This window comes from Dreissena polymorpha, chromosome 13, assembly GCF_020536995.1.
Source record: "Dreissena polymorpha isolate Duluth1 chromosome 13, UMN_Dpol_1.0, whole genome shotgun sequence".
Taxonomy (NCBI): domain Eukaryota; kingdom Metazoa; phylum Mollusca; class Bivalvia; order Myida; family Dreissenidae; genus Dreissena; species Dreissena polymorpha.
In genome coordinates, this window is record NC_068367.1 from 43,675,995 (window position 1) to 43,701,711 (window position 25,717).

At 35.4% G+C, this 25,717-nt stretch overlaps 1 protein-coding gene across 1 annotated transcript in view; it reads left to right on the top strand.

The window, feature by feature from the left end:
* Positions 1-25,717, top strand: part of LOC127856167 (unconventional myosin-Id-like) — a 73,318-nt gene that overhangs the window by 2,795 nt on the left and 44,806 nt on the right. Inside the window, exons 2-3 of the mRNA XM_052392219.1 lie at positions 13,359-13,567; positions 14,679-14,772. Coding sequence (XP_052248179.1) covers positions 13,359-13,567; positions 14,679-14,772 — 303 coding nt within the window. The remainder of the gene's footprint in view (positions 1-13,358; positions 13,568-14,678; positions 14,773-25,717) is intronic.

Here is a 25,717-nt window from a genome sequence, read left to right on the forward strand (position 1 = left end):
CCTCTTGGGAAAAACACTAATATGTGCGACTCTGCACTATTTGGAATTTTGATCTGACGCCCACCCAAAATTGCCTATTACTATAATTTCTTTATTTCTACACGGATTTACTTCAAATTGATACTGAACCTCTCTTATGACAATACGGTCAATCTCAACCATGTAAGGCCCCATTACAAACCCTGGGGCGCCCCGCCCACATAGGCCACGCCCACCCAAAATTGTATTTTTTTCTATAATTTCTTCATTTCTACACAGATATACTTCTAATTGATACTGAACTTCTCTTATGACAATACGGTCAATCTCAACTATGCATGGCCCCATTACCAACCCTCGGGCGCCCCTGGGTCATACATGCGGCGTGAGGATATAATTCGGTCTCTGCCACGCCATTTCTAGTTCAATAATTGATTAGTATTTAATTTCACAAACCCTTTTAAACATTTCTGCCACATACCTTTTTGGTTAGTTATTCTTGAAGGCTTTGTGCTTTTATGAGTACATAAGTGCACCTCAAAGTTGTTACTTATAATGGCTTTGACATGTTAGTTTAAATCTATTTATTTTAGCTTGATTGCATCAAAAGCCTGAGACTTATATAAAATGCTCTCGAGTCCGTTTCCTGGTTTACTTCGTGTCTTTGGGGGAGATCTGAAGAACGCTCCCACAGTGGGGATCGAACCCGTGACACCATATCCATTACACCACGGAGACCTATTATTTTACATGTTAAGAATCATGTCCAGCGATTTTTTCCCTTCTTTATATAGAACCGGAAAACGGCACTTTCCCAATTAGGAAAAACACTACAGATTTCCCAATTGCGGTAAAAAAAAATTTTAGTTGAAGGTTTCTTTAAAAAAAAATACATTAAAATGAAATATAATAAAATGCAGCATTTAGAGAGTTCTCTTATGCAGCTCCATAGCTTGAACTTAAGTAAATATAATATTGACAACTTCACCACATTTAGTTATAAATTTTAAAGTATTTGGGAGCAAAAAATCAAATACACCAATTTCCCAAAACGAAGACTTAACAACTTGAATTTTCCCAATGTCAGGGTTTTTCGTGCACAATTTTCCCTTATTGGGCTGGTACAGGTACTTTTCCCAAATGAGAAAAAAAATGCTGATGTCTCACGTATGTCTTGAAAATCTAGTTCGATCAACCAAATACATTTTAACAAACACAATACAGGTAACGTTAATAACCAATTTGCAGTCATTTTTGAAGAAATATTTTTAACAAAAATTTTATAAAAAAAACGTTATCAAACCGAAAGCCGAAGTTTTTATTGATGATTCAAGCCATCTTACAGAGTTTCCAGATATACTTCATGTTTTACAATTGGTTGATTAGACACGAGATCTAGCTCTTGGTGGATTTCAGAGACAGTTTATTGCGTATTTTTGAATTTCCGAATACTGGGCGTTATCCATTTCAAAAACTTTTGAATGATGCGTTGACGTGTTTGAAACTTTGGATTAATACATATCATTATTATAAGAGCATACCATATCACGTACGTTGTTTTAATATTTGTATAATTGATATATTTATTATCAGTTTGTGTTTATTTATGCTGATATATAGTTTATTTTATAACTGATTAAAGTGCAGCGTGGATTTCAGAAGGTAATTTTCCATGAAAAAAGCTGTAATCAGTTGCAACGACGGGAGAGTCAATAGCTGGGAGAAGGATTATTGCAACTACCGTTTAGGTGAAATGTGCCGTCTCAGTGCTCATTTGGAACTGACATTATTCATTGAAGGCTTGTCATTGCTATAACAATGAGATTATGACTTGTGCATTTCTAGTTAACGTTTCATACTTTCCCAGGTTTGCCATCAACAACAGTTTTAGTTTTTTTAAAGCCATCCTTTGATTATAAAGACTGATGTGATTGTTTAATCTTTTTAGCTCACCTGATTGCTCAGGTGAGCTTTTGTGACCGGTCTTTGTCCGTCGCATGTCTGTCCGTCCCTTAACATGTGCTCGTAAACACTCTAGAGGCCACATTTCTTGTCCCATCTTCATGAAACTTGGTCAGAAGCTTTGTCCCAATGAAATCTCGGCTGAGTTCAAAACTGGGTTGTGCCGAGTCAAAAACTAGATCACTCATAGGTAAAAAAAAGAGAAAAACCTTGTAAACACTGTAGAAGTCACATTTCATGATCAATCTTCATGTAACTTTCAAAATGTTTGTCTTAATGATATCTTGGTTGAGTTCAAAAGTGGTTTCGATCCGTTGAAAAACATGGCCGCCAGTGGGCGGGGCAGTTTTCCTTATTTGGCTATAGTGAAACCTTGTAAACACTCTAGAAGTCACAATTTTTGCCCCATCATCATGAAAATTGGTCAAAACACTGGTTCAATTGATGTATCGGACGAGTTCGAAAATGGTCGAGATCGGTGAAAAAACATGGCCGCCAGTGGGCGGGGCATTTTTCTCTATATGTATATAGTTGCAGTTTTCCCTATTTGGCTATAGAGAAACCTTGTAAACACTCTAGAAGTCACAATTTTTGCCCAATCATCATGAAAGTTGGTCAAAACATTGGTTTTATTGATATCTTGGATGAGTGTGAAAATGGTTGGGATCGGTGAAAATACATGGCCGCCAGTGGGCGGGGTATTTTTCTCTATATGTATATAGTGAAAACATGTGAACACAGTAGAAGTCACATATTTGGCCCAATTTTTAATGAAATTTGCTCAGAACATTTGTTTTCTTGATACGAGAGTTGAGTTCAAAAATGGTTCCGGTCAGTTGAATAACATTGCTGCTGGGAGGAGGGCAGTTTTCTCATTATGCCCCCCCCCCCCCTTTCAAAGAAGAGGGGGTATATTGTTTTGCTCATGTCGGTCCGTCCGTCTACCAGATGGTTTCCGGATGATAACTCAAGAGTGCTTATGCCAAGGATCATGAAACTTCATAGGTACTTTGATCATGACTTGCAGATGACTCCTATTGATTTTCAGGTCACTAGGTCAAAGGTCAAGGTCACGGTGACCCAAAGCAGTAAAATGGTTTCAGGATGATAACTCAAGAACGCTTATGCCTAGAATCATGAAACATCATAGATACATTGATCTTGACTCGCAGATAACCCCTATTGATTTTCAGGTCACTAGGTCAAAAGTCAAGGTCACGATGACCCGAAATAGTAAAATGGTTTCCGGATGATAACTTAAGAACGCTTAGGCCTAGGGTCATGAAACTTCATAGGTACATTTATCATAACTTGTAGATGACCCCTTTTGATTTTCATGTCACTAGGTCCAAGGTCAAGGTCACGATGACCCGCAATAGTAAAATGGTTCCCAGATGATTACTAAAGAACACTTAGGTCTATGATCTCATAACTTCATAGGTACATTGATCATGACTTGTAGATGACCCTAATGATTTTCAGGTCACTAGGTCAAAGGTCAAGGTCACGGTGACCCGAAATAGTAAAATGGTTTCCAGATGATAACTCAAGAATGCTTATGCCTAGGATCATGAAACTTCATAGGAACATTGATCATGACTCGAAGACGACCCCTATAGATTTTCATGTCACTAGGTCAAAGGTCAAGGTCACGGTGACCTGAAATAGTAAAATGATTTCTGGATGATGACTCAAGAACGCTTATGCCTAGGATCATGAAACTTAATAGGTACAATGATCATGACTCGCAGATGACCCTTATTGATTTTCAGGTCACTAGGTCAGAGGTCAAGGTCGAGATGACCTGAAATAGTAAAATGGTTTCTGGATGATGACTCAAGAACGCTTATGCCTAGGATCATGAAACTTCATAGGTACAATGATCATGACTCGCAGATGACCCTTATTGATTTTCAGGTCACTAGGTCAGAGGTCAAGGTCGAGATGACCTGAAATAGTAAAATGGTTTCTGGATGATAACTCAAGAACGCTTATGCCTAGGTTCATGAAACTTCATAGGTATATTGATCATGACTCGCAGATGACCTTTATTGATTTTGAGGTCACTAGGTCAAAGGTCAAGGTCACAGTGCCAAAAATCGTATTCACACAATGGCTGTCAAGGTCACAGTGACTCAACGTAGAAAAATGGTTTCCGGATGATAACTCAAGAATGCTTACGCCTAGGATCATGAAACTTCATAGGTACATTGATCATGACTCGCAGATGAAATAATGATGAAACTTGACCAGGATGTTTTTCTGGACAATATCTTGGTCAAGTTTGACATTTGGTAAAGATTGAATGAACCGACTCCTCTCAGGTGAGCGAACTAGTGCCATCTTGGCTCTCTTGTTTTATTTGTAGTTCTTGTTATTGTTACTCATTATGTTACAGAAATGCATTTATTTTAACTTGAAGAAATAAAGTTTTGCATTCAAAATTGATAGAAAATTTAAAACAGAAATGGCCAGCTTGATTGAGTATTTGTTGTGTAATTGTGCCCTTGCTGATAATTAGAATTTTGAACCGTAATGACGCAACTTTTCTTTGTTTTAAGATCTTTAAGGACAGCAATGGCTGTAACTGGCTCAAACTAAATTTACTGTCCAACAAATAGTGAACTGTCCCAGTGTTGTCCAGAAAAATGTTAGAAGCCTGTAATATTTTCAGAAGTAGCTGGGGACTAAGCAATAAAATATTTGCACCATTTCATTTTACATTTTGGGGAAAAGTAGCCGGCATGTAGATTGAATGTAAACGGTGAAATCATATCCTCTCTAAGTATCAGGGCCATTAAAAGCATGAAATGTCAATTTTTGTATAGGCTATATTTGATGATTTAAAGTTTAAAAAACACTTAGATTCCCAATTTTAAAAGATTCATCAGCAAAACTAATAATCACAAAGAAAATCTCCCAATAAAGGGTCAAATGAACGTGATTTTTCCCATTCTGAAGGACTCTGGCCTTATTCTCAAGGTGTTAAAAAATGCATTGCTCAGCATCTGATTTTCATTATTCATATACTAAAATGTTTGTTTTCAGTCATTTAAGTATACAGGAAATACTGGTACTCATATACTGAAGTGTGTAGGATACATCAAGTGCTTTTACTTACCATTTGGTAGTTCAGATACTATTGCCACACTTTTATGTATAAAAAAAGCCTTGCTACTACTACATTGTATACTACATTAAGACATTAATAGTTTTTAATCTCAAGTCAGTTAGCAGTTTTGTGTTTTATTCATTTATTGTGTGATTTATAATACCATGTGCTTGTTACACAGAAGCAAATGGTCAATGCATATTTTATTACCTGAATAGAGAAAACAATGAATGAATAATTATGTTCCATACTTCTAAAAGTGCTTTGGAATCTCAAGACTTGAGTTAATATGTCAATATGACTTTGCTGTCAGAACATCTCCCGCTTACTCAGGCAATAATGCCCCTATTAGTTCCACATGTCTGAGTCTATCTTGTCATTCTGGCAACACATTCAGTTTTAATTATTTGTTTTGCAATTGTATTATTAGTTTTAAAATCAGTGTTTCTTATCAGTTTTTGTTGTGGTCACCAGGGCACTGGTTTGGCACTTTTGACTGCGGAATATCGGCGGCTTCCACTATGAAAAAAGTATACACTGTAACTCCAATATAACGCACTCCGTTATAACGCTGAATCCAATATAACGCGGGGGTTGCTTGGATCCCATTTTTTCTCCAACCTTCTATTTGATTTCTGATTCAAATCCGTATTATGCAACTTCATGTATTTTCAGACAATTCAAAGATGGCGGCAATCACATGTTGATTGCTTTATTCAACCGTCGGTTGAACCGATTATAATCGCCTCGAGGTTAAACAACACCGACAGCTAATTGGTGTTAATCTGTTGTGTAATGTCAATAAAGGTGTGAAAAACTCGCGTGTCAGTGTTTATTACATGTATTCCTCATCATAGCGGTTCAGTGCGATAATTTCCATAAGTTAAGTGCAAGCGGGATAGTTATACAATTTAAGTAATTCAGAACGATTGAAACATTCTTACTTTGATATGGTTGCAGTTTGACTATATTAAATGAGCGGCTGTGAAATATACTGCCCACTGTATAAAACAACTTTTTCTGTCATTTCATTATCATTCTAGTATTATGTCATTTAATCTGTCAGTTCGTGTATAAGAAATTAAATAATGCAGATGATTTATTTACATGCAAACGCAGTGTACCGGTAATTGTTAACAGAGTTTCACTTTCATTTTCGCGCGGTATCAGAAAGTCCCCGGGAAACACGTTTTTTGCATGCGTATGACGCAATAAAACAATTTTTTGTACATGAATCGTATTGCATTCGATCTAAATTTAAAGTCGCTCGTCCAATGAAAGCTCTGCCCCATAATGCACTGTTCTCTTAACACTTCTGAAAATGGCATTTATGCATGCGGTTGTGTTTACGAATTTCTTAAACATAAATCGTCATTAATTTTCAAGATTATTATTTTTTAAGTGATGTTGCAATTTTATTGGATTATTGGATAAATGTGCACATAAGAAAAGCGGTATGTATACTGTTATCGATACGATTCGGTTTATATGCATGTATTTGCATCACAGCATGGCAATATACATGACCTTTATTATAGGCTATTTTATACCTGTTTTTTTAATAGCGCCCTGCAGTAAATGAGCTCAAAACTTATAATGCAGATCCGTTATAACGCTGTTTCGCGGCTTGGACCCCATTGACCGCGCTATATTGGAGTAACAGTGTACTTTTTTCCCCCTTTTTCAGATAAAAATCCCCCCTCCAAAAAAAATAAAAAAATATTTTATTTTCTTTAATTTTATACCTATGTTGCCAGCTTGTATCATGCTACTTACCTTTGATTAAATGTAAATTTATGTAAATCACATTAAAATATAGCAATTTTAGGTGTTGAATGGTTGGTGAAAAGATCTTCTAAAATTCCCCTTTTCGCCCAAAACCACGCGAAATTCCCCCTCATGAGGGATGTGGGTGGCTTCCCCTGGCGGCAAGAGAGGGCCCTGGTCACTTCTTATTGTAAAGTTGCTACAAATAGTTTGTAGATGTTTCATAAGTGGAATTTTAAGTTACGCTATTAAAAATGGAATAAAGAATGCGTCAAATGAATGGCTTGAAACACATAATATTTTATGCACACATAAAAGATTTTATGCACACATGTATGATTTCTTAATTGTTGAACATTATATTGGTTCAAGCCTTATATTTAATAATTGTGTATAGCCTCAGTGTGGGGTCACATGGGCTCTTTTGACCAATCAAATTCAGTGTTGGTCTTTGTGGCCCTTTGGATCCGTTTTCAATCAACAATATTGTGTTTGTTCTTTCCTTCAAGTCATACGAGTCCGTCCGCTCTATGACCTTTTCATTACCACCGAGAACAATACATAAATAATATTTTATGCACACATAAAAGATTTTATGTCATTGTACGATTTCTTAATTGTTGAACATTATATTGGTTCAAGCCATATATTTAATTACTTGTGTATAACCTCAGTGTGGGGTCACATGGGCTCTTTTGACCAATCAAATTCATTGTTGGCCATTGTGGCCCTTTGGATCCTTCTAGACTAACGTGGCAATCCAATATGGTCGAAATTAACAACCCACCTCCACCCCTTCTCCGCCATAAGGTTTTGACTCCTGTACTATGTATGTTTTTACCTGTGTGTAAAACACATTTGTTTCTTATTTTACTGTTATACGCATCAAATATTTTTCTTTTATACTTATTTTTGGCGTGTTTTTCCCGCCGTCATCACATTCAACTTCACAAATTCATGTTTTTGTATGTGTATATGCGTGTGGCGTGTTTTAACCACCCGTTGTGCCTTTCTGGAAAGAATCTGTTCTATTTTTATCTTTTTTATGGCATTTTATAATAAATGCCCGTTTTCAATCAACAATATTGTGTTTGTTCTTTCCTTCAAGTCATACGAGTCCGTCCGGTCTATGACCTTTTCATTACCACCGAGGACAATACATAAAATTTGATACTATGGTGGTTAAAAATTGAAATGTTCACCAAAACTGTTTCATTTATTTGTGTTTATTGTCCCCTACCGGTTAAAAAAAATCTGACTATGGTGGAATTTCTGACAATGGTGGAGCCGGTAGGGGACATATATTGCTTGGCAATAGTCTTGTTTATTAAGAATTCTACTGAATAGGAAATATTTTATTTTAAGTTAGTTTAATGACTTCACTTGTAGGAATTAAGAAAGTAGGGTAAACAAATAAGTATTTTCTCCATTAAAAGTGATGTTTCGCTTTTTAATTAATTTGTCAATGTTATAATTAATTCTCCAAATTGTGCTCTGTCAGTAATAATACATTCCAGATATTTGAAAATGTTGGCAATTTATTAGGTCTTAATGATTGTGTGACTCAGTCTTGGGTGAAATGTAGAGGACATGTTTGATGTTTACTAATTGCCAAACTATAACTGTCCCTGTATATTTGATGTCCTTTATGATTGATTTGATATTAATGAATCTGACAGGTTATGCTCTTGTAAATGTACTATTTATGTCCTGTATTATTTGTCCCCCATAATCAGTATTTCTTGCATTTATGGTCAGTTTTTTCAATTAAAGGCATTAATGTAACCATTGTAACAGCTTTATGTTTAACGCCATGCAGTCTACCGTATATTGATAACAAAAACTGTTTTATTGATAGGCTGAAATGGCCTAGCCTTTCGACTACCGGAATACTTTGTTGACAATACAGAGAAATGGGCAGAATTTGTCTTATGTAACATTTAAATTAGGAACTTATAATGTCATTTAAAGGAAATGCCTTTTATTTTGCCTTTTTTTATGGAAGACAGAGAGGCCCTAGATTGTGTTTTAGTTTTTGATGACATTGAAATAGGATGTTTTATTATCCACCACCAAAAGCAAATCGATAAAGAATTGGCGTTGTCCGTTAGTCCGTCTATTCGTCTGTCACAAACGTTTTTGTTCTATATCTCAGAATCTATATAATATATCAACATGAAACTTTATGGGTGTATAGATATAAATGAGAAAAACGAACAACGCATAACAATAATAAACCTACACCTTTTTAAATAGAAGTTGTTGCCCTTTGTTTTTGTATTCTGAAACTTTTCAGGGCTATATCTCAGATACCATTCATGATTTCAACATGAAACTTAATTGGTGTATTGATATCGATGGGGAGAAGTGCAACTGAGGAGAATTGCATTTTGCTTTAGCAAAAACCCTTCACTATCTTAAAAAAGAGTTATTGTCTTCTGTTGTTCTTGTATGATACAACTTTTCAGGGCTATAGATCAGATACGATACAAGATTTCACCATGAAACTTCCTGGGTGTATATAATGAGGAGAATAGAAATGCATAAATCATTAACATACACTTAATTTTTTTTTTTTAAGGAGCATACTGTATATCAAGGGTTTTGCACCTGATTCATAAACAAAATTTATTTTGTTGGGGATATCAATTCAACTTGTTTTGGAAGTATATCAGACGTTTGCAAACTGTATCTGATGAAAGAAATATAGCAGGGTGATCTGTATTTTATATCTGTAAATAACTTCATTTTGGGTTTTTAATTGTGTGTTAATTTACACATTATTTCTCACTTCTTACAGTTCATTCGCAAAATCTACAGCGCAATTCCTCCCTCTAAGGGCCAGGCCCCAATCCCCAAAGTCTAGCAAGGGCCCTGCAGCCCGTTTGTAAACTCCTGAAAACCCCCTTGATTCTACACCCTTGGTATTCTATTAGAATACAAACCTAGTCAGCATTGAATAGTATTACTAGTCTACATTACTGTGAAACCATTTATTTTCGTCGGCACAAAATTTCGCCCTTTTCATAAAAATGACTATTTCGTCCGCTCTTAAATTCTTCCATTTCTGGTTTTGAAAAAAAAACAACGTCCGGTTTGTTTGTAATACATGTAATACGCGGTTGCGAAAAAATCGTGCTGGGAAAAGAGAGGTGACACTTGGTAGTCACTTGCAGGAGGTGGGCCTTGTTTGGCATATGCCAATTAACAAGTCTGTTATTTTAGGTGATAGTAACTGTCCCTTATTATTTTATGTCGTGACACGTTCTTTGTTATGATTAGCGGATAAGTGGGACTGAATAATCGTTAACGAGTGTTTTAAACAACGAAGCAAATTGCCAATTAGTCTTTTTCCATTACTATCACGGTCAAACTGAAAAAACAAATCAAAATGTTCTTTATTAATTTGTAACAAAGCGCAGAATATATTTCCGTCCGGTGTTGATCACACTTCGTCATATTTTAATTGCGTTTAATAGTATTGTCTTTAATCCGGATTTGCCGCGTGTAGGCTGTATAATCTGCAACACCCCTGAAAAACACAATACACACAATGGGTGATAAAGTTGTTAATAATTAGCGCTAATCAACACTATTATACCTAAAAGAAGTCGACGCATTCGATACAGCCTTATTGCATTCGCGTTTTACAGGAAATGTCAGTTGTCAGTACACTGTATAATGAACACCCCTTTGTGTCAAAACCGGATTTAACTTGAGTGTAAATACGGTCTACTGTTTCATGTTCTTTGTATCAATACCATCTGTGTATCTGTATTATAAGTATACCAGTCAACAAACAAGGTGCGCGCTTCCGCATATGGGTATTCGGACGTTCAAAAAATTGACCTACGGTTTAGCGTTCACGCAGACAAACGCATTAAGCAATATAACTCGTTTTTTTTCACTATTTCTTTATTTGCAAAAATACTAGAGGCTTATAACTTACCTTGCAATCTTTTTTTCTCGCATTTTGCGAGTGTGCGAGTGTTCATTTCGAGCCCTGTGTATATGCGTGGATTACGATGGATTTAAATGCCTCATGCCTATGGTAATTCAGTCTTATTTGTTTCAAATATGGGACATGATTGTTCGTTAGGATCTTGAATTCGTCCATCGGACGAAAAAGGCGAAAATTAATGTGGGATGAATAATAATGGTTTCACAGTATGTAAGATCATGATTTGTGTGTGTTTTGTAAGGTAGGACATTACTGCTTTATGTTTTCATATCAATAGCAGTAAACAACCAATCAAGAGCCCATAAACTATATGCAGTAGATTAAACAGTGGGCATTGATAGATATATTTCACATATTTGTAGTGTATAGAGAGGAACATTAATATAATATCTGGTTTACATATGAAAACCTGTGAGGTACAATAATTTACCCTCACTCCTCAATTTCAAGTTAGACATGCATAAAATAAAAGTCATCAATGATTTATTAAACATGTAATGAATGTTTGAAGTGATGTGCATGTTTTTATTTATGGTGTTTGATATTCTTACCAATCATTTTCATCAAGATAGCGATTATTAGTCTAGGTTAGAAAGTTGATTATTGGTCTATGAACAGCTATCATTTTTAGCTCGACTATTATATATGAAATATATATAGTGTGCTCTCCTACTCACCCCGGCGTCAGCGTGAGCGTCTGCATTAGCGTGCAAATGTTAAAGTTTTTGTACTACCCCAATTATTTTCATTGTCCCTTGACATATTGCTTTCATATTTTGCATACTTGTTTACCAACATGACCCCAACCTATAAATAAGAGCAGACAACTCTATCAAGCATTTTGACATAATTATGGCCCCTTTTCCACTTATAATATGCAGCAAATGTTAAAGTTTTCATACTACCCTATGTCATAAGTATTGCCCCTTTTATACTTAGAATATGCATATTATTGATAAATCTATGTTAAAGTTTGCCTACTTCACCAAATATTTCCTATATCCTTTGAAATATTACTTTTATATGTTTCATACTTGTTTATCAACATGACCCCAACCTATAAACAAGAGCAGACCACTGTATCAAGCATTTTGACATAATTATGGCCCCTTTTACGCTTAGATAATTGAACATCTTGCTTAAATTGCCCTAACTTCTTTATTTATGATCACATTTTATTATTACTTTGATAAAACAACACTTACCTGAAAACCACAATGGATTCCACCCAAACAATACCCCACGCCCCTACCCAGAATCCCTCCCCCCCCCCCCCCAACCTCCCCCCCCTCAATATTTTTTTTTTTATGCCCACTTTTCGAAGAAAAGGAGGCATATAGTGATCGGACTGTCCATCTGTCTGTCTTTCCATCACACTTTGCGTTTAGGTTTCGAAAAATGCTCATAACTTGAGATATAACCTTCAGATTTGGTATGCATGTGTATATGGATAAGGCCTTTCCATACGCACACACATTTTTACCCCTGTGACCTTGACCTTGAACTTAGGGTCCGCGTTGAGGTTTCGAAATCTGCGTTTAGGTTTTGAAAAATGCTCATAACTTCTATGTCCCTTGAGATATAACCATCATATTTGGTATGCATGCGTATTTGGACAAAGCCTTTCCATAGCACAAAAATTTTGACCCCTGTGACCTTGACCTTGAACTCAGGGTCCGCGTTTAGGTTTCGAAATCTGTGTTTAGGTTTTGAAAAAAGCTCATAACTTCTATCAAGCGATTATAGGGGGCATAAGTCATCCTATGGTGACAGCTTTTGTTTATTCTAATAAATTACCACACCCAACATTATACCCCCCTCTCACCCCGCCTACCCCCCCCCCCCCCCCCCCAAAATAATTATTTTTATTTTCCTTTTTTATTTTTGAAAAATCGTCTAATAAATTATTGAATATGAACAATTTCCCCATGATGGATTACGTTATACTGTCAAGCACTCGAATAGTCAAGCGCGCTGTCCTTTGACAGCTCTTGTGTTAAATACACTCAAAAGACATTTAGTAAATTAATTAAGCAAAATGTAAGAAATAAACCAAACAATTATATTTGTTTATTTTGTATGCTGTTTTACAAGGAAACAAAAAAAATGTAGCCAGATTAAATTTGCTAAATTTTCTTAAGCCAAATTCTCTTAAAAAAAAAGCGGTGTTGTAGCTATTACATATTTATTTTTCTTTAAAAAGGGGGATGTAGAGGTATGATATACGGAAAAAAGGTTTCATGATAGGGCAGTTACCTGTAATTCTCTCTATGAGTCGCGTTCTGAGAAAACTTGGCATTATGCATGTGTGTAAAGTGTCGTCGCAGATTAGCCTGTGCAGTCAATTTCCGCTCACATTTGATTTTTGCTAAAAAAAGACTTCATTGAAACGAAGTCATAAAAGCGGAAAGTGGCGTCCCTGATTAGCCTGTGCAGACTGCACAGGCTTATCTGGGTAGACACTTAACGCACATGCATTATGCCCAGTTTTCTCAGAACACGACACATATATATTCACCATACTTGCAAAATCCATTTATGTTTATTTCACTTTCTAAACATCTCCATTGTTAACAGATATGAGAAGAACAAGATCTACTCGTACATCGGGGAGGTGGTTGTGTCTGTCAACCCATACAAGACAATGGACATATACAACCAGAGTTATGTGGACCAGTACAAGGGGAGGGAAATATATGAGCGCCCACCACATATATTCGCGCTGGCTGATAGCGCATACAAAACCATGAAGCGGAAGGCAAAGGACACGTGCATAGTTATCTCAGGTATGACTGCTGTTTGAGTTGCATCATGCGAAAATAGGTATTATGCCATGTGTGGCCAGCGTAGCTCCAGAGAAGCCTGCACTAGTCCACTATAAAGACATGGAAGGTTTTGTAGTCTCAGTGGCAGACATGATAACTTCTGAAAAGAGTAGGCATATTCTCAGGCTTGTCTGGACCTACGCTGGCTGTATATGGCGTGTAACCCATTTCTTCATGAAGCAGGACATATTGCATATCAATTTTTATGATAGTATATAGTTATGATAAATTTCTCCAGAAAGTGAGACCTTCTAGCGGCAAGTCGGATTCTTATGAAAAATCGAATTCTTTACCATATTTCAGGATGACTAATGACCCAGGAACCATAAAGCAATTCACTATTTCAATATTTCGTTGGGGGCCACATAACATGATCACATTTTCTATTTACAACAGTTATGTTTTACAAATTCTACAAACTAAGATTAAACCATCAAATAACGCTTTTCTTGAAATGATGTGCAAAGCAGTCTTGAAAAACTATTGCTGAAAAAAAAGAGAATATCAAAATCTAAATACATGTTGTGGTGGCCTTATGGATATGCTGACCATCATTTTAGAATCATTATATGTTTTTCATTTCCCTTGCAGACTTAAACTACTGGTTCTTTCAAGAAAATGTACTCAAGAGTGTTTTTTTTAGCCTATTTAGCTTAAATACACAGATGTTAATCTTGCTATGTAATATCAATTATAAAGTCACGAAATGTTTTAATGGTGTTAATCAGATATTAAACTGATTGACAAGCATGTTAGAGTCGTTTACCAATGTTCTTGATCACAGTCTTAAATCAGCCCGACCAATGAAATGCTTGCAACACTTAAACATTGCTTTAATTTGCTGATACTTTAGATTTAGATTTCCAGTTAATTACTTAGCTAATACTGTCGTGTTTACTACATACTCATTAAACTATTGTTTATAACATGTATGCCCACCTGATCGTGAAATTGTTTTTCTTAAAATCTTAATACTATGGAAACATATTAGAACAAAATCATCTTTTGTTAAACTTTAATTAATTTAATTTTTGTTAACTGCTGAAAATTATTTCCCGTTTTTCTTTTAAAGGTGAGAGTGGTTCTGGCAAAACAGAAGCATCCAAAATCATCATGAGATATATCACCGCGGTGACAAACATTGGAGGACGGCAGGAAGTCGAAAGGTTTGTTGTTTTTGCAATTTTCTTGCATGGTTGTATTCAAACTAGCAAACAATAGTTGAATTTACTATAATATTTCTTAAAGAGGTACGATCGTTACAATAGTTTTTTTTTCAGTCTTTTGGGAAGATAGCCCATGGCTTTGAAATTGGGAATTTTATCCGCATTTTCAAGAAATTGGGAAAATAAATTGGGATTTAAAACTACATGAAAGAGTTCAACATCTTTAATCACAAACACCACAAACACCATCATGATCAACAGTTTTCCACATAATCAGCTCACACAAAGTCTAAAGTCACAAACTTATTTCCGTAGTTGTCATGGCCCTTAATTAGGAGGTGCTTCATCATCTTCTGAAGAACTATTGCTTTCAACATATTGAATATCAATCAGCATTTTGCTTTTGGAAATCAACGATGACGATACAAAAGAGTCACTTGTTATTAAATTACTATCATTAACAATGGAAGGAGTTTGAATGGGAGGACTTTTACTTGTTGACAATGTTTGTGTATTTAATTACGCTTGCTTAAAAAAACAAACAGTTTTCATTAGGCCAGGCTTTATCTTAGAAATGTTTTCACGTAATATTTCGAATTTTACAACACCGTTGTTTTCCATTCAGCCAAATCACAAAACGCTTTCATCGAGTTTCATCCCCAATATAATAAGCGCCTGAACAACACAGAGAATATCAAGCCCACGAATAATGCCGACATTATCCAAATCGAGGTATAGTCTTAAACCCGTACGAGACCGTATTAGACAACGCTTTTTAAACAAAACTGATGTCATTAGCGTTTTTTTTCCCGATAGGGAATTTTTTTATAACATCGGGCCAAAAAAATTCTGTACAAGGTCACTGTTATTTACTATAAAAAAACCGTTTTCCGCACAAAAGCTTGAGTTTGTATTGAGGTTTTGTGTAGAATTTTTGTGTGGGGTAGTTTTCATGAAGACTTAGCTTTGTATTGAACAGCAATTTAAATTACAGCAATAACTATACGTTGAAATCCTGATAGTGTGGCATTTCATTTAACAGGCTTGTAAAATAGGTAGTGAACTAAACAGTATTGATAAAGGATAGAATCTCTCATGTTTTGTAAACAAATTGTTAATGACAGCAAAAAAGAAGAGATTACGTGAAATTCTCCGGCTCATACCTTTGACATCCTGGAAAGCTAATTAGGTTGGAAGGAAGTATAGATAACATGGTCCAAACATTTGTATAGAAGATAATTAGATATGGCCGTGTAGGCTACCTTGGAATTCTGTGGCACATTTTCAGATAATTTATTGTCTTACATTACTCAATTTTTAGCTCGGCTGTTTTCGGAGAAAACCAGAGGTTTTGTCATAGCCAGCTCGTCGTCCGGCGTCTGCTGTCTGCCGTCCTCCAGGATTAAACCTTAACATTGGCTCTAAAATCAAAGTGCTTCAACCTACAACTTTGAAACTTCATATGTTGATGCACCTTGATGAGTTCTACACGCCACACCCATTTTTGGGTCACTAGGTCAAATGTCAAGGTCACTGTGACCTCTGAAAAAAAATCTGACAATCTATCATTTATTCAAAACTGCATCTGCAGCCGAGCGTTGGCACCTTTTATGCGGTGCTCTTGTTATTAAACACACTTGTTTGCATTTCATTTTAAAAATTAACAATTAATCTGAATATAATTGAATAATTGTATGCCTGTTTGATTTAAGCTTTGCTAAATGTTTAACTACAAATGTTTTACTAGCAGGCCTTAATGTAAAATGTTATTACAGTATTGGGAATTTTTTGTTGTGAAAAGTTCACTGATTTGTGGAAAAAAATAATCTAATCAAACTCTATAATAATTCTAATTATTAGAACAAAATCATGTAAATTATAGTTATATTTTTTGTTAGATGTAATTTAGATATAAAATAAACTGGACACTTCTAAAAAAAGAATTTGTTTTTTTTTAGCTCGCCTGTCACGAAGTGACATGGTGAGCTTATGTGACCGTGTGATGTCCGGCGTCCATTGTGCGTGTGTGTGTTTGTGCTTGTGTGCGTGCGTCCGTCAACAATTTGTTTGTGTAGAAAGTAAAGGTCACAGTTTTCATCCAATCTTTATGAAATTTGGTCAGAATGTTTATCTTGATGAAATCTGGGTTCAGATTGTGTTTGGGTCATCTGGGGTCAAAAACAAGGTCACTAGGTCAAAAACTAGGTCACTAGGTCAAATAATAGAAAAACCTTGTGTAGACAATAGAGGTCGCAGTTTTCATCCAATCTGTATGAAATTTGGTCAGAATGTTTATCTTGATGAAATCTGGGTTGGGATTGTATTTGGGTCATCTGGGGTTAAAAACAAGGTCACTAGGTCAAATAAAAGAAAAACCTTGTGTAGACAATAGAGGTCACAGTTTTCATCAGATCTTAATTAAATATTGTCAGAATGTTTGTCTTGTTAAAATCTGTGTTGGGATTGAATTTGGGTCATCTAGGGTCAAAAACTAGGTCCATATGTCAAATTAAAAAAAAAAACTTTTGTAGACAGTAGAGGTCACAGTTTTCATCCAAACTTAGTTATATTTGGCCAGAATGTTAATCTTTGTGAAATCTGGGTTGGGATTGTATTTGGGTCATCTGTGGTCAAAAGCTAGGTCACTAGGTCAAATCATAGAAAAACCTTGTGTAGACAATAGAGGTCACAGTTTTCATTCAAACTTTATAAAATTTGATCAGAATGTTTATCTTGATGAAATCTGGGTTGGAATTGTATTTGGGTCACCTGGGGTCAAAAACTAGGTCAAGAGGTCAAATATTAGAAAAACCTTGTGTAGACATTAGAGGTCACAGTTTTCATCCAATCTTTATGAAATTTGGTCAGAATGTTTATCTTGATGAAATCTGGGTTGGGATTGTATTTGGGTCATCTGGGATTAAAAACTAGGTCACTAGGTCAAATAATAGAAAAACATTGTGTAGACAGTAGAGGTAACAGTTTTCATCCAATCTTTATGAAATTTGGTCAGAATGTTTATCTTGATAAAATCTGGATTGGGATTGTATTTGGGTCATCTGGGGTCAGAAACTAGGTCACTAGATCAGATCATAGAAAACCCTTGTGTAGACAATAGAGGTCACAGTTTTCATCAGATCTTAATTAAATATTGTCAGAATGTTTGTCTTGTTAAAATCTGTGTTGGGATTGAATTTGGGTCATCTAGGGTCAAAAACTAGGTCACTATGTCAAATTAAAAAAACAACTTTTGTAGACAGTAGACAGGGTTCGACACTAAGGCACGTCCGACAGACATTGTCTAGTAAGATTGGTGGTCGGGCTAGTAAAACTGCGGGCTAGCTTGTCCGACTGGTCGTACATAAAAAAATCTATACTGATTTATATAACTATAACTAACTGCTGTGAAAACATTTATTTTTAATGTGTAAAATTACTCTCGTATCCGTTATTTACATTAATACAAAACTAGTGTATTTAAATAAATGCGGAGCATTCTCATGATTCATCGCTATTTTTAGACGCAAAGGAGAGCTTCCTGCAGAAATTACTTGTTTCCATTGGTCAAGTTGTTATATATATTAATGATTTTCTGCAGTGTCGTAAAACTGTAGAGCATTATTTTACGACTTCTATCGAAAATCGGTATCGTCAATGTAAACATTTTTGCGTAGCAGACAAGAGAATGTAATTTAAAGAATGGCTTTGTTCAAGTTCGGATTTTCGTCCAACAGTTAATAAAAAAGAAAAAGAATCCGACGCTTAAACTGACACGAAACGTAAATATGAAGAAACACGAAAACGTCAATTTTATCCTAGATGGAAAATCGAGTCAGTTCCCATGGATTGAATTTGACGGAGAAAAGCCAAAAAATGTTTTATTTTATTGTTTTACTCTATGCATCAAAAAAAATCTGGTGTTCACTGATTATTTACTGATAAATCCTGATTAAACAGTTACATAACACAATTGTGTTCATTTGCTATGTCATTTGTAGTCTAGTAGACATCAGGTTCGGGCTAGTACATTTTAAGAGGAGCTGGTCCGACGGTCTTGCTGTAAAAAAAGTTAATGTCGAACCCTGGTAGAGGTCACAATTTTCATCCAAACTTTATTATATTTGGCCAGAATGTTTATCTTTGTGAAATCTGGGTTGGGATTGTATTTGGGTCATCTGAGGTCAAAAGCTAGGTCACTAGGTCAAATCATAGAAAAACCTTGTGTAGACAATAAAGGTCATAGTTTTCATCTGATCTTAATGAAGTGTGGTCAGAATGTTTTACTTGATAATATCTGATTTTGGAACGTATATGGGTCATCTGGGGTCAAAAATTAGGTCACTGGGCCAATCCTAGTAAAACCTTGTGTAGATGAAAGAGGTCACAGTTTTCATCACGTTTTCAACGCTTTATAATTGTCAGGTTTTAAAATTGTCAAAAGATGCATATGTTGTATATATTTTAGAGCATGGTAAATGTTCAGTTTTACTGTTTCCTCACAAATACTACAACAAAAATTGGCGAATCTGAAACATTTTTTTTAATTTTATCAATGTACCAAAACGTGAAATAGCCCCTTTAAATAGAAGTTTTCCCATTGAGTAATCAGTCTTTTTAAATTGACCTATATTTATTACTCAAGCCTTAAAAATGTGCTTTCCTGTTGAGAATGTATCTGTTTTCTGATAAATTACATTTTTATTAAAATAGGTTTGTCTGATGGCTGGTGTAAATTACTTGCGCTATGTTGAGGTATTTAGTTATCAATTTTATGAAACGCCTACACCATCTTTCGAAATGGATTGTACAGAGTTTCTCTAATAGACTGCTGCTATTGATCTTTACCCACTTTTACATTAATTACAATTTTATGCCACACTATCGTGTTGATTTATAATTCAAGTTTTATGGCTGAGGTTTCTATGTACACAGGGCTGGACATTAAATTCACTTGAAGAGTAACTGTTGGACAAGTGCCCTAAAATTTAACTTTCTTGAGAACTGACCACCAAATATATAGTAATATAGTATATAACATTTCTTATAATTTTACATTTTATTTAGTAATTTTCACACTTATTTATTAGCAAAAAAGGAGACTTTTATTTTGTTGTCCCAGACAGAGTGACTTGTAACTGTTAATGTGACATCACTTAATTCTTGTGATAATCATGCCTTTGAAAGTGCATGTGAATACCAATTGCTTTAACGTTGGATGTATTCAAAGAAAATGCTCTTGAGTTATAGTGCTTTTTTTTTAAACCAGGAAATCTCAAGGATCAAGAAAAATGAAATCTTGCTTGATCATTTGTTTATAGTGTACAAATTAAAGGAAGTTATATATTTATTTTCTCGAGTTCAATCAACATAATAATGTCCTGTTTCCATTTAATACAGGATCTAATGGTTTGGTTATCACCACTTCTGAAGAAATTCTATCTGACCTTTTCCCATTCTTTCATCTATATATAATAAACTCTTTAAGTAGGATTTAAAGAAATCCATTATTTTATTATTTTATTTAATCTCATAACTTTATCCATCAAAAAACGAAGTTAAAATGACTATATTTTTTTATTATTCCCCTACAAACAAAGTTTAGGGGGGTATATAGGAGTGAACTTGTCTGTCTGTCGGTCGGTCTGTCGGTCTGTCTGTCGGTCCGTATTAAGTGTCCGCTCTCTAATTCAAGTAGTTTTCATCTGATCTTCACCAAACTTGGTCAGAAGTTGTATCTACATGATGTCTTGGCCAAGTTGGAACATGGGCCTTGCTGTGTCAAAAACTAGGTCATGGGGTCACTTGGTGCGTTTTAAACATTCAGCATGTTGTCCACTCTCTAACTCAAGTAGTTTTCATCCGATCTTCACCAAACTTGGTCAGAAGTTGTATCTAGATGATCTTAAGGCCAAGTTCGAACATGGGCCTTGCCGGGTCAAAAACGAGGTCACGGGGTACTTAGTGCGTTTTTTAACATTCAGCGTGGTGTCCTCTCTCTTATTCAAGTAGTTTTCATCCGATCTTCACCAAACTTGGTCAGAAGTTTTATCTAGATGATCTGAAGGCCAAGTTCGAACATGGGCCATGCCAGATCAAAAACTATGTCACAGGGTAACTTAGTAGGTTTTACACATTGAGCATGGTGTCCGCTTTCTATTTCAAGTCTACTAGTTTAAATCTGATCTTCACCACACTTGGTCAGAAGTTGTAGCTAGATGATGCGTAGTTCAAGTGCGAACCTGGGCCTGCCGGGTCAAAAACTAGGTCACGGGGTCACTTAGTGTGTTTTAAACCTCACCATGTTGTCTGCTCTCTAATTCAAGTAGTTTCTATCCAATCTTCACCAAAATTGGTCAGAAGTTGTATCTTGATAATGTCTAGGGCAAGTGTGAATATGGGTCATGCCGGGTCAAAAACAAGGTAACGGGGTCACTTAGTGCGTTTTAAACATCACAATGTTGTCTGCTCTCTAATTCAAGTAGTTTTCATCCAATCTTCACCAAACTTGGTCATAAGTTGTATCTAGATGATGTCTAGGTCAAGATTGAATATGGGTCATGCCGGGTCAAAAACTAAGTCACTGGGTATCTTAGTGCGTTTTAAACCTCACCATGTTGTCCGCTCTCTAATTCAAGTAGTTTTCATCCAATCCTCACCAAACTTGGTCACAAGTTTTATCTTAATGATCTCTATAGGGACAAGTTTGAACATGGGCCATTCCGGGCCCAAAACTAGGTCACGGGGTCACTTAAAGCGTTTTTCAACATTCAGCATGGTGTCCGCTCTCTAATTCAAGTAGTTTTCATCCGATCTTCACCAAACTTGGTCAGAAGTTTTATGGAGATGATCTTAAGGCCAAGTTAGAACATGGGCCTTTCTGGGTCAAAAACTAGGTCAAGGGGTCACTTAGTGCGTTTTAAAAATTGAGCATGGTGTCTGCTGTTTTTTGTGCAAACGACATGCAAAATATTATGTGTCAATGCGGCATGTGGGGGTATTCGTCACGTCTGTGACAAAGCTCTAGTTTTTCTTCTTTTCATTTTTAGCTCTACTGGCCATAGGCCAGAAGAGCTTATGAGATGGCATGGTGTCTGTCTGCCTGTCTGTCTGTGTGTGTGTGTGTGTGCGTGTTTGTGTGTGTGTTAGACTTTCTCTTGTCTATCCGATAAAGTCCACATTTTTCATCCGATTCTTTTCAAACTTGTTCATTGTGTTGATATTAATGAGGACTTGAACCCTATTGAAAATTGGTTACATCAGAGTAAAAAGTCCAGAATTATCTCCCCTTTAATTTGAGAAAATTGTGAAATAAGGCTTGTTTACGCAATAAAGTCCACAGTTTTCATCCAATCATTTCCCCACTTGCACAGTGTCTTTATCTGAATGATGAGTCAAACCCTATTGAAAATGAGCAATATCGGAGTTATAAGTCCAGAATTATCTCCCCTTGAATTTAAGAAAAAAATGAAAATCTTTAACATTTTGCCATAACTTTTGCAATATTGAAGATAACAACTTCATATTTGGCATGCATGTATATTTCATGGAGCTGCACATTTTGAGTGGTCAAAGGTCAAGGTCATCCTTCAAGGTCAAAGGAAAAAAAAAATCAAAGCGACGCAAAAGTGTATCCGACAAACACATTTCTTGTTTGTTTACATATAAAGTTCTATCCTTTTGAAACTTCAACGGATGTTTTATATCAAGGGCCAGAACCCTATTGAGAGTGAAGAAAATTTGTCCAACTTTTTGGTTGAAAGGAGCCATTTGAAGTTTAAATTTCTTCTTGTTTATGCGATGAATTTCCCATTTTGGGTCTGTTTGTTTAAAAATTACTCAGATTGTTCATACTATCAAGGGCTTGAGCCCTATTGATTACAGCCAGTAGAGCGATTCAGGCCCTCCCCATTTTGGGTCTGTTTGTTTAAAACTTACTCAGATTGTTCATACTATCAAGGACTTGAGCCCTATTGATTCCAGCCAGTAGAGCGATTCAGGCCCTCATGGGCCTCTTGTTGTGAGGCTACTTGACCCCCTTTTTATCAGCTGCCGATCCGGATATCCTCCCGGGTTGGGTACCGGACCATTCTCCAGATTGCTCGACATTTAGTTGAGAAAATAGTAACGTGGTTGACTTGTTGGTATCAGTCATTTTGTAATGTTTTTTGTTAAAAAGGTAGAGTATATATTTGATGCATTTGATTTGACCACATTTACTCAGACCTAGCGTGACATGTTTGTTTGTTACTAAATAATGCAAAACTATATAAATAGTAATTATCGGCTTTTGACGACATTATAAAAATTAACATGATACGTGCAGACGACAAATGTGTAATTATCGGCTTTTGACGCGCCAAGCGCAGACGACATAGGCGTGAAATTACGCTCAGTGTTTTGCAGTTTTGACTTCAGATTAAAGATTGATAATGAGGTGCGAATTATAGTGTTGGGACCGACAGAATCTCTTCGAATTAAGGATTTCTTTGGTTTAACAAAGTTCAGTTTAACAATGAAATTTTACACTAAATAAAGAAGAACCAGAATTGGTACCTGAAAAATACTTCGAAATAACGGTGACTTCGGATTATCGGTGTTCAAAATAACGGTGTTGAAGTGTATATGTCTTTTTTTTATTTATCAGTAATCATACATGTATTATATATTTGTAATACAAAACATATGTTAATTAAGCTGAAGAAATTAAAATTGATATGAATGGCCAAACATCAATTTACTAAGAACCTAACAAAACATCCCAATTTAGTTTTATAGAAGAACTTTCCCCCCAATTTTTTTTTACTTTTTCATTAATTTTTACTTCACAATCCGGGAGGAGCTTGAATTTAAAAAGCTTAATCTTATTGTCTAGTCCACATTGGGAATTGACATTGAAATAGTAGTGCTGTGTATGTTTGTGCTGCTATAAGGTCAAGGTTACACTGAGCGGTCAAAGGTAAAATATAGGGATAATACAGCTTAATGCATGGACTGTATCTTTTATAAGCTTTTTCTATAATAACTCAATATCAATTATTACCATGTGGAGAAAGTGTGTGTGAACACAACCTGTGTCCTTCTGCTCACACTTACAGTTTGAAGGCCAAAACGGCCATTATAGAGCTTGTCTGGACTTAAATTGTGTTAACCTGACTCATAGGTTCATCTGTATTAACCTGACATATATGTGCATCATGTGGCGTGTTTTTGAGCAAGACTTGTTTCCTTAAAGGTAAACTTAAAGGTCAAGTTGGCACTTACCAGTACATGTACATAAATCTCTGGACTCTAAGAAAATTTGTCATTCAAAATAAATCTACACAAATGTTTACCTTATGATTACTGTATGTCGTGTGGAAGACCTTTGCCCCTATCCAAATGGATGATGTCACACTTAAAAGTTATTGGTCACTTATGGGCAGGATTCAGCTGCTATTGTTATTGTTATGTAATCATTTTTCATGCAATTTTAAACAATATGCCTCGATTAAATCAACATGTAGATGATATGTATTGCCCACAATATATGTGTTTCTTGCTCATAAATCAAGGTCACACATCAAGTCAAAAATGATCACCATGAGGACATAGCATGTCATCTCCAAGGCCTGTATCCCTAGGTCTACATTTTTATGTTGAAGGTCAAATACGGGCATTTACTTCCTGTCCAGAAACGACTACAGGCTTAACATGTTACATAAGAGCATTTAGTTGAAAATCTGCGGATTGAGTCTTTTTTGTTTGGTACATACTTTTTGAAAAGTTTATTTTAGTTTTAGGAATGTGATTATCACAGTATTTTAGCCTGTAAGGTCGAGAGATTATTTGTAAGACAAATCTTATCATTATTATTTGTGAAGAAAAATATAGTGTTTTCAAAATGTCATGGCAAAATTTGACTTTTTTTTGTTGTGCCTGGAAATTTAGAAGTTATCATTTAACATATCACATCTTTACCCCGTGAGTCACTTCCAGTTTGCTAAATGAGTGCAATCATGTATATAAACATATGCCACTAGAGGCTTCGGCTATAAGATGCATGTTTGAGCTAGCCAGGCATGTAATTGAAATTAAGGTGTAAAATAAGCAAACAAACTTGAGAAGTATTTATGTTTTTCTTATGTAAAATACTTTTTTGTAAATTTCACTTTTGCCTTATTAAAACTTGAAGTGCTGTAAGCTATTTTTCATGAAGGCTGATAGAAAGGAAGTTAAAATGTTGATACCTTATTTTGTTTCATTTGTAAGAAATAACAAATATTGTATAAAGCTAACCTGTATTTAAATTAAATTAAAAACAAAAACCAACTGATTGCATATTCTGATTAAAAATAACCTTTCTACATTTAAAAGGAATGTGTTAATCTTGTGTTCAGATAAGTTAAGAAAATGACCGAAGTGTATATAAACTGTTGTGTGGATGTAAATAACCATTAAAATGTTTCATTCTTGTGTCTCTATTTATTTAGTCTCAGTTTTATCAGGAGATTGTTATCAGAATGTTTTTGTACTGACAATCACTGTCAACTAAAGGTTTTTATATTTTATTGCAGTTCATTGTGTTTGAATATGGCCCCTTGGTTGTAGATTCTATTTACATGTAAATAGACATTCTTTAGTATACAATAAGTAAGTAATTATGCATGGAAAGATGGAACAGCAGGGCATGTCCCTATTTTACTCCCCCTCCTGCCTCAGTCTAAACAAAAAACATGAATATCTTTTAATAATAATACATGGGTGTGATGCCTCTACAGAACTGCATGTCTGCGTAAAAATCACACCCATGGATTCAATCTTAGTTTTTTTTCCCCATTGGTAATATCCGAAGTTCGCATAATATTGTAAAAAAATCAGGGTGAGGGGGTATAGTGTTTTACATGGGCCCGGTTTGCATGGCCCTGTGCCCACGCAAACTGCTAGAACATAACTTCCCTTTTCAAAG